The sequence below is a fragment of the Oryctolagus cuniculus genome, chromosome 15 (assembly GCF_964237555.1).
Source record: "Oryctolagus cuniculus chromosome 15, mOryCun1.1, whole genome shotgun sequence".
Classification (NCBI taxonomy): domain Eukaryota; kingdom Metazoa; phylum Chordata; class Mammalia; order Lagomorpha; family Leporidae; genus Oryctolagus; species Oryctolagus cuniculus.
Window position 1 is genome coordinate 38020364 of NC_091446.1, and position 13812 is coordinate 38034175.

The window sequence follows — 13812 nt, forward strand, 5'->3', positions numbered from 1 at the left end:
GTTTCCAGTGTCTGCGGCTTCCCCTCACTGCTTCAAGTGGGGCTCCTTCCTCTCCTTCAAGCCACAAGTGAAACACCGCTTCCTCAGTGAGTCACTCCCTAAGCACCACCCGAGGGAACCTCCAAAACGTGCTCACAGAATCCCTTCTCTTTCCCTCCCTCCCTCCCTCCTTCCCTCTTTCTCTCCTTCCCTCCTTCCTTCCCAGAAAAGAAGATGTTAAAATTTTTCTCTCTCTTTGCCCAACCTCGAGATCCTTCCTTACAGAAGGCAAGGAGGGGACTTAGAGACCTTCTAGTAAGAACTCAAAGAGAAAAAACAATGAACAGTGTTTGCAGCTTTCCAACCAGTCTCTCAAGGAAGGACCATGAGAGGATCCCAACACCAGGTAGTGAAGAGGGAGAAGCAGATGACGGCCTCTTCCCCACTTTAAACCTTGACCTGAGACCCTTGCGTTGGAGAGGAAAGCTTGGCGGGGACAAAGGCCATGGAGGTGAGACTGGAGGTGAAGGGAGAGAAGAGGAATCCAGGAGGGGAGCAAGTGAGTCTGTGTGAGGGGCCACAGAAGCTGGCCTACCATTGACAGCTGACTCTGTCGCCCAAGTACTGGTCCTAGGTTCTGAAATTCTGTGGTACTTTTTCCTAAACTGTGCCTTGTACACTCTCCCATTGTCAACATCCTAGAATGTGTGTATAGAGGGTGAGATCCTCATCACCTCCCCGTACTCTGAGGGACAGTAGTAATGACAGAGGAAAAGTTCCAGAACTGTTAGTTGGGTGATGCAGGACATCAGAAAAACTCATCTTGGCTACCTTAACATTATTTTCATCACATTATGAAACAGTTTTATGCATGAATTGCTTGTTTATCTTCTTGCTGTGGCGTAAATCCCACAGAAAGAGAAACTCCATTACCCTTATCTCTGGTATGTCTTCAATACTGAAAGCAAGGCCTGGGCCTATTAGATTTGTTGAACGTATACATCAAGAGTAGTCTTAACTGTGGAAAATAGAAATTATTGATTTTTATATTAATATTTCAAGTGCTGTCCATAACTCAAACTTACCTTACACAAGTAGCAAATATGAGTCATTTAGGAAAACTCCTAATAAACAAATTTATAATTAATAAATCACATATATAAATAGTTTTAAAAATTCATGTTGCTTTTACATATTTTATTACTGTAGTACTATACTTAAAACTAATAAGCAAGGGCCGGCGCCACGGCTCACTAGGCTAATCCTCCACCTGCGGCGCCAGCACACCAGGTTCTAGTCCCAGTCGGGGTGCCGGATTCTGTCCCGGTCGCTCCTCTTCCAGGCCAGCTCTCTGCTGTGGCCCGGGAAGCCAGTGGAGGATGCCCAAGTGCTTGGGCCCTGCACCCGCATGGGAGACCAGGAGAAAAGCACCTGGCTCCTGGCTCGGATCAGCACGGTGCGCTGGCTGCAGCAGCCATTGTGGGGGTGAACCAATGGAAAAGGAAGACCTTTCTCTCTGTCTCTCTCTCACTAGCCACTCTGCCTGTCAAAAACAAAAAACAAAAAACAAAAAACCTAATAAGCAAGGATAGGCATTTGGCCTAGCAGTTAAGACACCAATAAGAATGCCTGTATCCCATATCAGAGTGCCTGCATTTGATTCCTAGCTCTAACCCCTGATTAATTTTCTGCTAATGCAGACCCTGAGATGCAGCAGGTGATAGCTCAGGTAGTGGGGTTCCTGCCACCACTGTGGGAGACCTGAATTGAGTTCTCAGCTCCTGGCTTCAGCCCTGAACATTATGGACATCTGGGGAGCAAATCATTGAATAGGAGCTCACTCTCTCTGTGTCTGTCTCTCTCTGCCCATCAAATAAAAAAAAGCATATAGATTTGATTTTTTAATTATCAGACATATATAAAAAAAAAACACAGACATACAAAAACAAAGAGAATGATATAGTAAATACCACAGGCATCCATCATCTAGCTTCAATAATTATCAGTTCATGGCCAATATTATTCTTCGTACCCCCTCATCCTCCATGAAATTCTTTTTAAAAAGATTTTAAAAATGTAGTTGAAAGGCAAAGTGAAGCCGGCGCCGTGGCTCACTAGGCTAATCCTCCGCCTAGCGGAGCCGGCACACCGGGTTCTAGTCCCGGTCGGGGCGCCGGATTCTGTCCCGGTTGCCCCTCTTCCAGGCCAGCCCTCTGCTGTGGCCAGGGAGTGCAGTGGAGGATGGCCCAGGTGCTTGGGCCCTGCACCCCATGGGAGACCAGGAAAAGCACCTGGCTCCTGGCTCCTGCCATCGGATCAGCGTGGTGCGCCGGCCGCAGTGCGCCAGCGCGGCGGCCATTGGAGGGTGAACCAACAGCAAAGGAAGACCTTTCTCTCTGTCTCTCTTTCTCACTGTCCACTCTGCCTGTCAAAAAATAAAAAATAAATAAATAAATAAATAAGAAAGGCAAAGTGAGGGGTGGCGAGAGAGAGAGAAGAAAAGAATGAAAGAGAAAGAGATCTTCTATCTGTCTGCTGGTTCACTCCCCAAATGGCTGCAAGAACCAGGTTTGGGGTAGGCCAAAGTCAGGAACCAGGAACTCCATGCAGGTCTCCCACCTGGATGGCAGGGACACAGGCACTTGGGCCATCACCCAGTGCCTTCCCACGTGCAGCAACAGAAAGCTGGCTCATAAGCAGAACAGCTGAAACTCAAACCAGCACTCTGATAAGGGATGCCGGAGTTACAAGTGATGGTTTAACACACTGTGCCACAGTGCCAGCACCCTACTGAATTAGTCCCAGTCAAATCCCAGGCAACAATTTATTTCATCTGTTAATATTTCACTATATGTCTGAAGTGACTCAAAAACAAAAGCCTTATCACTATCATACCTACAAAAAGTACACTCTAAACACTACTTAGTGTTTCTACTTTCTGGATTATCTCACAGATATTTATTTTTCTTTCTTTCTGCCTTTTTTTTTTAAGATTTATCTACTTATTTGAAAGGCACAGTTACAGAGAGAGAGGGACAGACAGAGACACAGAGAGAGAGAGACATCTCCCATCCTCTGGTTTAATCCCCAGATGGCCACAACAGCCAGGGCTGGACCAGGCTGCATGGAAGTGGAGCCAGGAACTTCTTCTGGGTCTCCCACATGGGTTCAGGGGCCCAGGCACGTGAGCTATTTTCTGCTACTTTTCCCAGGCACATTAGCTGGAAGGTGGATCAGAAGTGGAGCAGCCAGGACTTGAACCAGCATCCATATGGGATGCCAGCATTGCCGTTGCAGATGGTGGCTTAACCTGCTGAGCCATAGCACTTTTCCCGCAGATATTTATTTTTCATGGTGGGTTTGTTCAAATCAGGATCCAAATAAGAATCAAACATTTCACCCATTTCATTTGGTTAATCTCTCTCTCTCTCTCTTTGGTTTTGTATCATTGAAAATTATCTTTTTTTAAAAAAATTATTTTCGGCCAGCGCCGCGGCTCAATAGGCTAATCCTCCGCCTAGCAGCGCCGGTGCACCAAGTTCTAGTCCCGGTCAGGGCGCCGGATTCTGTCCTGGTTGCCCTTCTTCCAGGCCAGCTCTCTGCTATGGCCCAGGAGTGCAGTGGAGGATGGCCCAAGTCCTTGGGCCCTGCACCCACATGGAAGACCAGGAGAAGCGCCTGACTCCTGGCTTTGGATCAGCGCGATGCGCCGGCTGCAGCGCGCCGGCCGCAGTGGCCATTGGAGGGTGAACCAATGGCAAAGGAAGACCTTTCTCTCTGTCTCTCTCTCTCTCTCTCTCTCTCTCTCACTGTCCACTCTGCCTGTCAAAGATTAAAAAAATATATTTTCAGACTTCTAAAAATGGAATTAATTTGGGGCAGGCATTGTGGCACAGAGGGTAAACTACTGCAACCTATATGGGAATGCCTGGGATCAAGTCCTGTATCCACTTCTGATCCAAATTCCTGCTAATGTGCCCCCAGGAGGTAGTAGATGATGACTGAAGTAATTGGGTCTATGCCACCGACTTGGAGACCTGAATTGAGTTCCCAGCCCCTGGCCTTGGCCTGGCTCGGTCCTGCTGTTGCTGGCATTTGGGGTGAAGCAATGAATGGAAGATCTCTCTCTCTCTCCCTTTCTGCCTTTCAACTAAATAAAAATAAACTTTTAAAAATAAGCTTAATTAATTTATTAGGGAGACGTAGAGAGAAAGCACCTGCTCTTTGGCGGATTCCTCAGATGTCCACCATGGCTGGAGCTTGGTTGGACTGAAGTCAAAAGCTAGGAAAGCAATTTAGGTCCCACAAGGGTGGCATGAACCCGGTTACTTGAGCCATTACCACTGCTTCCCGGGTCTGTGTTGGTAGGCATCTGGAGTTGGGAGCTGAAGCTAGGAATCTAACCTAGCTCAAATGTGGTTTGCAGACATCTTAACCACTAGACTAAAATGCCCACTCTCTAAGATTATCTCTTTTTTTGAAGATTTTATTAAATAATTTAAAACATAAAAATAAACCATAAGTGCCCATATATAGTAATTTTCTTTTTTCAAAAAGAAAGATTTATTTATTTGAAAGGCAGAGTTACAGAGAGAGGGGGAGAGACTGAAAGAGAGATCTTCCATCTGCTGCTTCACTCTACAAGTGACTGCCCACAATGGCTGGGGCTAGGCCAGGCTGAAGCCAGGAGTCAGGAGCCTGGAACTCTATCTGGGTCTCCCATGTGAGTGGCAGGGGCCCAAGTATTTGAGCCATTTTGCTCTTCCCTCTCAGAGAGTTGGATCAGAAATGGAGCAACTGAAACTCAAACCAGTTCTCATATGGGATGCTGGCATCACAGGCAGCAGCTTAACCCATTGTGCCACCACACTGACTCCGTATAATTTTATAAACAGGTTGCCATATCTTGCCAATTTTAATTCCTCTTTAATCCATTAGATTTCTTTCTTATTTTGCAAGTTATTTGATGAAGAAATCAGGCCATTTGTCCTGTACTGTCCCAAAAATTCTAAATATTTCTAATTGTATTCTCATACTGTGATGTAATGTGTTTGTCCCTGAATTGCCTGAAAATGGTAGTTACAGTAGTGGCTGATTCAGATTCAGCAAAAGTGTATTGGATAAGCATTTACTGAGCACTGTGTTAGCTGCCAGGTGGCTTTTGAAAATGGACTAGGACATCATTCCCAGTGTGGTGCCTCTTATAAGTATGTAAGGTTAAGATTCAAATAAGTGTTTTTAGAAAGTAGCAAACTACTCTGGTGGCTCAGATCAGGAAATTATTGTTTCCAATGGGGTATGTGAGGAACCGGAATGAGAAATTTTGTGAAAGCAATGACATTTCAGCTGGGTTTGAAAGTTGCTAGAGCACTGACAAGTTAGTTGAGCATCAATTAGCTGTGACAGCTGTGAGCTGAAGCTGGCAGAGGGTGAAAGCAAAGGCTTGGAAATGTGATGTAGTAGATTGAGTGGTGCCCCCCCTCCCAATTACATCCTAATCCCAGGAGCCTATGAATGTCCCATTATTTCGAAGATGTGTCTTTGCAGACATAATTAAGCTAATGATGAGATGAGATTGTCTTGAATTTTCCAGCTGTGCCCTAAACTCAATGAGAACATCCTTATAAAAGAATAGGAGCAGGCATTTAACCTAGGAATTAAGAAACCTCTAGGGGCCGGCACTGTGGCATAGCGGGTAAAGCCACTGCCTGTGGTGCCGGCATCCCATATGGGCACAGGTTCGAGTCCTGGCTGTTCCACTTCTGATCAAGCTTTCTGCTATGGCCTGGGAAAGCAGTAGAAGATGGCCCAAGTCCTTGGGCCCTTGCACCCATGTGGGAGACCCAGAGGAAGCTCCTGACTCCTGGCTTCAGATTGTCCCAGCTCCAGCTGTTGAGGCCAATTGGGGAGTGAACCAGTGGATGGAAGACCTCTCTCTCTCTCTCTGCATCTGCCTTTCAGTAACTCTGCCTTTAAAATACATAAATAATACTAAAAAAAAAAAAAAAAAGAAAGAAAGAAAGAAACTTGGATCCTCCATCGGAATGCCTTGGTTCAGTACTAGGCTCAGGCTCTGGCTCCAGCTTCCTGAGAACGCAGACCCTGAGAGGCAGTCATGATGGCTCAAGTAAATGGGTTCCAGCTATCCCTGGGTAGACCTGCTTTGTATTCCCGTCTCCTGGTTTTAGCCTTGGACTTTGTGGGCATTTGGGGAGTGAACCAACAGATAGGAGCTCTATCTGTTGCTCTCCATCTCAAATAAATAAAAAATAATAAATAAACACATTTGAAAAAGGACACACAGAGGAGAAACCAGTGTGAACAAACAGGTAGAGCATGAGTGATATGACCACAAGCCAAGGAAGCTGGCAACTACCAGAACCTGAAAGAGGCCAGGAACAAGTTCTTCCGCAGATTCTCTGAAGGGAATATGGTGCTGCTAATACCTGATTTTGGAGTTCTGACTTCCAGACTGTGAGAGAATAAAGTTCTATTGTTTTAAGTCATTGAGTTAGTGGTAATTTGTTGTGACTGCCCAGGAAACTAATACAGATGGGTTGGGGCTGGAACATAGTATGGTAGAATTTTTTTTAAAGATTTTATTTATTTATTTAAGAGGTAGAGTTACAGACAGTGAGAAGGAGAGACAGAGAGAGAGAGGTCCTCCATCCACTGGTTCACTCTCCAAATGGTCGCGACAGCTGGAGCTGCGCCGATTAGAAGCCAGGAGCTTCCTCCGGGTCTCTTAGGCGGGTGCAGGGGCCCAAGGACTTGGGCCATCTTCCACTGCCTTCCCAGGCCATAGCAGAGAGCTGGATTGGAAGAGGAGCAGCCTGGTCTTGAACTGGCGCCCATATGGGATGCCGGCGCCGCACCCCAGTATGGAAGAATTTTATCTCACACTGTAAGGTGTGAGATCTTTTTTAAAAAAAATTTATTTTGGCCGGTGCCGCGGCTCACTAGGCTAATCCTCCGCCTAGCGGCGCCGGCACACCGGGTTCTAGTCCCGGTCGGGGTGCTGGATTCTGTCCCGGTTGCCCCTCTTCCAGGACAGCTCTCTGCTGTGGCCAGGGAATGCAGTGGAGGATGGCCCAAGTGCTTGGGCCCTGCACCCCATGGGAGACCAGGAAAAGCACCTGGCTCCTGGCTCCTGCCATCGGATCGGCGCGGTGCACCGGCCGCAGCACGCCGGCTGGGGCGGCCATTGGAGGGTGAACCAACGGCAAAGGAAGACCTTTCTCTCTGTCTCTCTCTCTCACTGTCCACTCTGCCTGTCAAAAAATAAAAAAAAAAAATTATTTTTTAACAGGCAGAGTTAGTGAGAGAGAGACAGAGAGAAAGATCTTCCTTTTCCGTTGGTTCACCCCCCAAATGGCTGCAACGGCTGGCACGCTGCGCCAATCCAAAGCCAGGAGCCAGGTATTTCCTCCTGGTCTCCCATGAGGGTGCAGGGCCCAAGCACTTGGGCCATCCTCCACTGCCTTCCCGGGCCACAGCAGAGAGCTGGACTGGAAGAGGAGCAACTGGGACAGAATCTGGCGCCCCGACTGGGACTAGAACCCGGGGTGCCAGCACCGCAGGCAGATTAGCCTAGTGAGCCACGCCAGCCCTTTTTTTTTTTTTAACTATAGTAGTATAACACTCTTTTTAAAAATATTTATTTAATTATTTGAAAGGCAGAATTACAGAGGGGGGGAGAGAGAGAGAGAGAGAGAGAGAGAAAGAGAAAGTCTTTCATCTGCTGGTACACTCCCTAGATGGTCATAACGGTTGGAGCTGCACCCATCAGAAGCCAGGAGCCAGGAGCTTCTTCCACGTCTCCCATGCAGGTGCAGTGCACCAAGGACTTGAGCCATCTTCCACTGCTTTCGCAGGGCACAGCAGAGAGCTGGATGTTGGAAGTGGAGCAACTGGGACTTGAACTGGCGCCCATATGGGATGCCGGTGCTGCAGGCAGCAGCTTTACCCAATACGCCACAGTGCTGGCCCCCAGGATCTTTTTTATTCATCATTGTGACTATGATAAGGTTACACACCTATGCTCAGTAAACTTTTTTTTTTTTTTTTTTTTTTTGCAGGCAGAGTGGACAGTGAGAGAGAGAGACAGGAAGAAAGGTCTTCCTTTACTGTTGGTTCACCATCCAATGGCCGCTGCGGCCGGCGCACCATGCTGATCCGAAGCTGGGAGCCAGATGCTTTTCCTGGTCTCTCATAATGGTACAGGGCCCAAGCACTTGGGCCATCTTCCACTGCATTCCCGGGCCACAGCAGAGAGCTGTCCTGGAAGAGGGGCAACCTGGACAGAATCCGGCGCCCCAACTGGACTAGAACCTGGTGTGCCGGTGCCGCAAGGCGGAGGATTAGCTTAGTGAGCTGCGGCGCCTGCCAGTAAACATTTGTTAAATAATTAAAACTTTATTTTAAAATTTGTTTACTTATTTTTATTGTTTAAAGGCAGGGGGACAAGGCCGGCGCCGCAGCTCACTAGGCTAATCCTCCACCTAGTGGCGCTGGCACACCGGGTTCTAGTCCCGGTCAGGGCGCCGGATTCTGTCCCGGTTGCCCCTCTTCCAGGCCAGCTCTCTGCTGTGGCCAGGGAGTGCAGTGGAGGATGGCCCAAGTGCTTGGGCCCTGCACCCGCATGGGAGGCCAGGATAAGTACCTGGCTTCTGCCATCAGATCAGCGCAGTGCGCCAGCCGCAGGGCGCCAGCCGCGGCGGCCATTGGAGGGTGAGCCAACGGCAAAAGGAAGACCTTTCTCTCTGTCTCTCTCTCACTGTCCACTCTGCCTGTAAAAAATAAAAATAAATAAATAAATAAATAAAGGCAGGGGGACAGATATATCTCTCATCTGCTGGTTCACTCTCCAAATGCCCGCAACAGCTGATGGCCAAGCCAAAGCCAGGAGCCTAGAACTCTAACCAGAAACTCAATCCATGTCTCCCATGTCCTTGGACAATCATCTGCTTCCTCCCCAATGCACATTACAGGGAAGCTGGAATTGGAAATGGAGCTTGGCCTCAAACCCAGGCACTCCTATCTGGAATATGGACAACCCAAGTGGCATCTTAATGACTGCCAAATGCCCACCCAAAGAAATTTTATTTTTGATTTTGAATTTATAGCAAGACAGTAAGTTAGAGTGACTCAAAAGACATTATTTTTCTGAATGTCTCCAGTTAAGAAATAAGTACCAACCTCTCACCACTGGGCTTCTTTTTCACTCCCTTCCTCCCCAGCCCCACCAATTTGTTAGGAGCTCCTGCTTAACTCTACAATGAACTCCACACTGTCTGGGCCAATGGAAAGACTTTACAGCATGAATGAATCAATAATAATTTTTAAGGGATTCTAAAAGGTTTATTTATTTATTTGAAATGCAGATCTACATGGAGAGACAGATCTGACATATGCTGTTCACTCGCCAAATGGCTGCAATGGTGAGGGCTGGGCCAGGATGAAGCCAGGAGCCAGGAGCTTTAGCTGGGTTTCCCATGTAAGTACAGGAGCCCAAGGACTTGGGTCATCTTCTGCTACTTTCCCAGGAGTATTAGCAGGAAACTGGAAGGGAAGTGGAGGAGCCGGGAGTCAAATGGGCTCCCATATGAGATGCCAGTACTACAGGCAGTGACTTAACCTATTGCATCATAATGCCAGCTCCAATTGAAAATAATTTAAGTATGCATTCAAGTATGTTAGAATACATATATTTGAATTTATGTCTAATTATCCCAACTGGGATGAGGGATGATTTCAGGGCATCATTGATTTCTGCTTTTTTTTTTTTTAAGATTTATTTATTTTACTTGAAAGTCAGAGTTACACAGAGAGAGGAGAGGCAGAGAGAGAGAGAGAGAGAGAGAGAGAGAGGTCTTCCATCTGCTGGTTCACTCTCCAAATGACCGCAACAGCTGGAGCTGCGCTGATCTGAAGCCAGGAGCCAGGAGCTTCCTCCGGGTCTCTCAGGCGGGTGCAGGGGCCCAAGGACTTGAGCTATCATCTACTGCTTTCCCAGGGCACAGCAGAGAGCTGGACAGGAAGTGGAGCAGCCGGGTCTCGAACTGGCACCCATATGGGATGCTGGCGCTTCAGGCCAGAGCGTTAACCCGCTGCACCACAGCACCGGCCCATTTTCTGCTTCTAAATGAAGTGTCCAGGAGGTTTACAACTCATGCTTTTTTGTATGAGGTTGGAAAATATACTTCACACTGCCTCCTTTTTTTCATCATCCTGGGCTCTGCCCAAATGTCACCTCTTCAGAGCGGCCCTTCTTGACCATCCTAGTTAAAACAGCTACCTTACATGTTACTTCCTATTCCCTTAGCCTGTCATTTTTCTTCACATCATTTATTTTTTAAAATTTATTTATTTGAAATAGTTACACAGAGAAGGAGAAGGAGAAAGAGGGGTCACTCCCCAATTGGTTGCAACAGCCAGAGCTGAGATGATCCAAAGCCAGGAGCCAGGAGCTTCTTCTGGGTCTCCCACATGGGTTCAGCGACCCAAGGACTTGGGCCATCTTCCACTGGTATCCTAGGCCATAGCAGAGAGCTGGATGGGAAGAGGAGCAGCCAAGTCTTGAACAGGCGACCATTTGGGATGCCAGCGCATCAGGCCAGGGCATTAACCTGCTGTGCCACAGTGCTGGCCCCTCTTCACATCATTTATTCATTTGTTTGATTATTTGCTTTCCCCACACAGCTAGAAGTTAAGCTCCATGAATACAGAAACTTTTGTCCTTTTTTTCCCCACTGTTATATCCCCAAGACTATTTTTTAAAGATATATTTATTTATTTGAAAGGCTGAGTGGCAGAGAGAGAGAGGAAGAGATCTATCCTCTGGTTTGCTTCTCAAGTAGTCACAACAGCCAGGACTGGGCCAGGCTGAAGCCAGGAGCCAGGAACTCCATCTGGGTCTTCCATGTGGGTGGCAGGAGTTCAAGTACCTGGCCATCTTCCACTGTCTTCCCAGGAACATTAGGAGGGAACTGAATTGGAAGCAGAATGGATGGGACTCAAACCAGCGCTGTGAAAAGGGATGCTGGCATCGGCAGCTTTACCTGCTGTGCCAGAACTTCAGTCCCTATCCCCAGTATTTTAAATAATATGTGACACCTAGAAGGCACTCAATAAATGCCTGTCAAGTCAATGAATGAGTGAATGAAAGGTTTGGAATCAAATGGTTCTGGGTTCCCATTACAACTCCAAATGTTTATGCACAATTGTTGGCATAATCTGTCCACAGGTGCCTCATCTCTGGCAAGTGGAAAATATGAAGGATTTATGTAAAATGAAGGACCTGTGTACAATGCCATATAGTAAATCTCAAAATTGTTAGGTTTCTTTCAGTCCACACTCTCTTTATTTAGAGAGACTATCTTAATGTTGCTCTTTATTATCTAGTACAACCACTCCCATCAAAGACAGGATTATCAGGAGCCAATTCAGCTTAAACTTCAGGCTCAAAATGAGAATTGTAGAGGGGAAAGCCAGTTGTACTCTAGAAGCATTTTTATGCAAGCATTTCTAATACATAGACTAAAGAAATCGCAGAAGGAAGGAAGGGTACTGAAACTCCAAGTTATTTGTTATGATTGACTTTCTCTAAATATTAATTTTAGCTTGTCAATTTTGCATTCATCATTGATATTCTATTTCTGAAAGAATCCCCCCAAATTGTACATGTCCCGGGCCCTACAATCCAATCTTGACTCAACCGATTTATAGATTCCATTAAGTGAGCATTAGTATGCATTAACACTCTCAGAGAAGCTGCTCCAATATGGCTGACATTGGGATTAGTTATTTAAAGTTTCTTTTATTTATTAAAAAAAAAAAGATTTATTTATTTGAAAGGCAGAATTACAGAGAGAGAGGTCTTCTGTCAGCTAGTTCATTCACCAAATGGCAGCCAAAGTTGAGGCTGGGCCAGGCCAAAGCCAAGAACCTGGCATTCCCTTCAGGTCCCCCACACGTGGGCTATCGTCCACTGCTTTCCCACGATCATTAGGAGGGAGCAAGATGGGAAGTGGAGCAGTTGGGACTCAAGCCTCCACCCATATGGGATGCCAGAATGGCAGGCAGTGGCTTTACCCGCTGAGCCACAATGCTGACTCCTTTAAAGGTTCCTAAAACCGTGTGCTTGCAGCCATCAGCGAAGAGGCTTGCAGTAATATTTACTGTTTTTATCCAAAGGTTTGCCTTTAAACATCATCTCTTTGATGATGCATCGACGTTATTAATGGATTCTTCTACCGAATTCCATCTTGAAGCCATAGCAGGATTCTGGACACTGTTTCCGCCTGCAGTCTTGGGTCTGCCACTTCGGAAAGAAACCTAAAATGACTTAAGGCGGGGTGGGGAGAGTCACCATCCCTAACGGCACTCCTTAGAGCTCTGACAAAACACAATGCAGGCCAATACCTGACCTTACTAGACCATTCGTGGATACGGAGCACCGTGAAGCCACGGGGTAGAAAAGCATTCAAAGTGGCGCCTTAGGCAGCCACCGGTAATAGTAGACCCAGCACCGCCAGAAGTTTCTACTCTGCATTTCAAAGTCGACGAAAACCTTGTTTTGGCCGTGGCCCGCCCTGACCCCACCTTCCTCTCTGCAGAGCTGCTGGCTTCCCAGGACTGAAACGCCCCTCTCAGGACCCCTAGAGATCTGAATCTCCCCTACTGCCCTCCCGGGCCCGGGCCCTGGCGCAGCCGCCTTCGCAGTTCCATGTCCCCTCCGCGTTGCAGATGGAGTCCGCGGAGCCCACACCGCGGGTCCGTTTTCTGGGAGGCCGCGGCACCTGCCGATCTTATTCCAACACCTCAGGGTCGGGGAACCCCTAGCCAATGCCCCCAGAAAACAGGGCCCCGTGTACCCTCCTCACTATATTCATCAGCGCATTACCCTGGCTCCTTTAGCCACAGACACACCGCAACCCTCACTGGTGCGCCCGCGTGTGACCCAGCTGCGGCTCCCTCCGTCTAGGAAGGCCTGGTTACTGCGGTTCCTAGGCTCCCCGGCTAGAACCGTGTGCGACCGTCCGTCCCAGCAGTCCCGGTGGCGCGCGTCCGGCTCTAAGCAAAATCCGGAGCAGAGGCCTTTTTCGGGTTCCCGGGAGGCGGCGCGGCGCGGGCCGGGCATGCGCAGTGCACGCGGCCGGCTCCCGGCGCAAGAAGGAAGCGTTCTCGGTGATCCCAGCGGCTGCGCTGGGGTATGCGGTACCGGCTTGCGTGGCTGCTGCACCCCGCGCTGCCCAGCACTTTCCGCTCCATCCTCGGTGCCCGCCTGCTGCCCTCGGAGCGCCTCTGCGGGTAAGTGGAACGGAGCGCCCAGACGCTCGGCCAAGGTGGTTTGGCGCTCGGGTTGCAAAGTGGTGATTCAGCACTTGAAGCCGCGCCGCCGCCGCCCCTCACGGCGCCCGTGCCGCCGACCTGGGCCCCGACGGCCGCCCCGAGGCCGCCGCGGCTCCCGGAAAGGCTGCTCGTCGGAACGGAGCGAGGGGCCCGGCCCGGCGCGGACTGGAGGACGTCCTTCAGGCTGGTGAGGGCGGCCGGAGAGCCGTGCCCCGGGGCCACAGGGCATGTGCCCCCAGGCAGGGGGCGCGGGGCAAGGGGGGAGCCACCCCGGGCCGCTCTGGGGAGCCGCGCCGCTCTCGCCGAGTCCTGCTGCCGGCCCGGGGACGGGAGGCGGGCGCCCTTGCCGCGCGGTGGAGGCTGCGGGCGAGCCCGCTGCTCACCGTGCTCAGCCCTGCCTTCGCCGGTGGGCGCTGAGTGTCTAGGACCGTGTGGAAATCAGTGCCCGCGTTGGGAACGGTGAAAGTTTGCCTGGCTCCG

The 13812-nt window shown here is 49.1% G+C and overlaps 1 protein-coding gene across 2 annotated transcripts in view; it reads left to right on the forward strand.

Moving 5' to 3' along the window:
* Positions 1–13098: 13098 nt before the first annotated feature.
* Positions 13099–13812, forward strand: part of IDE (insulin degrading enzyme) — a gene marked incomplete in the record, with an annotated part of 108753 nt that continues 108039 nt past the window's right edge. For both annotated transcript variants that reach the window (XM_070057618.1, XM_070057620.1), the window contains 1 exon segment: positions 13099–13290. In XM_070057618.1, the coding sequence (XP_069913719.1) occupies positions 13193–13290 (98 nt within the window).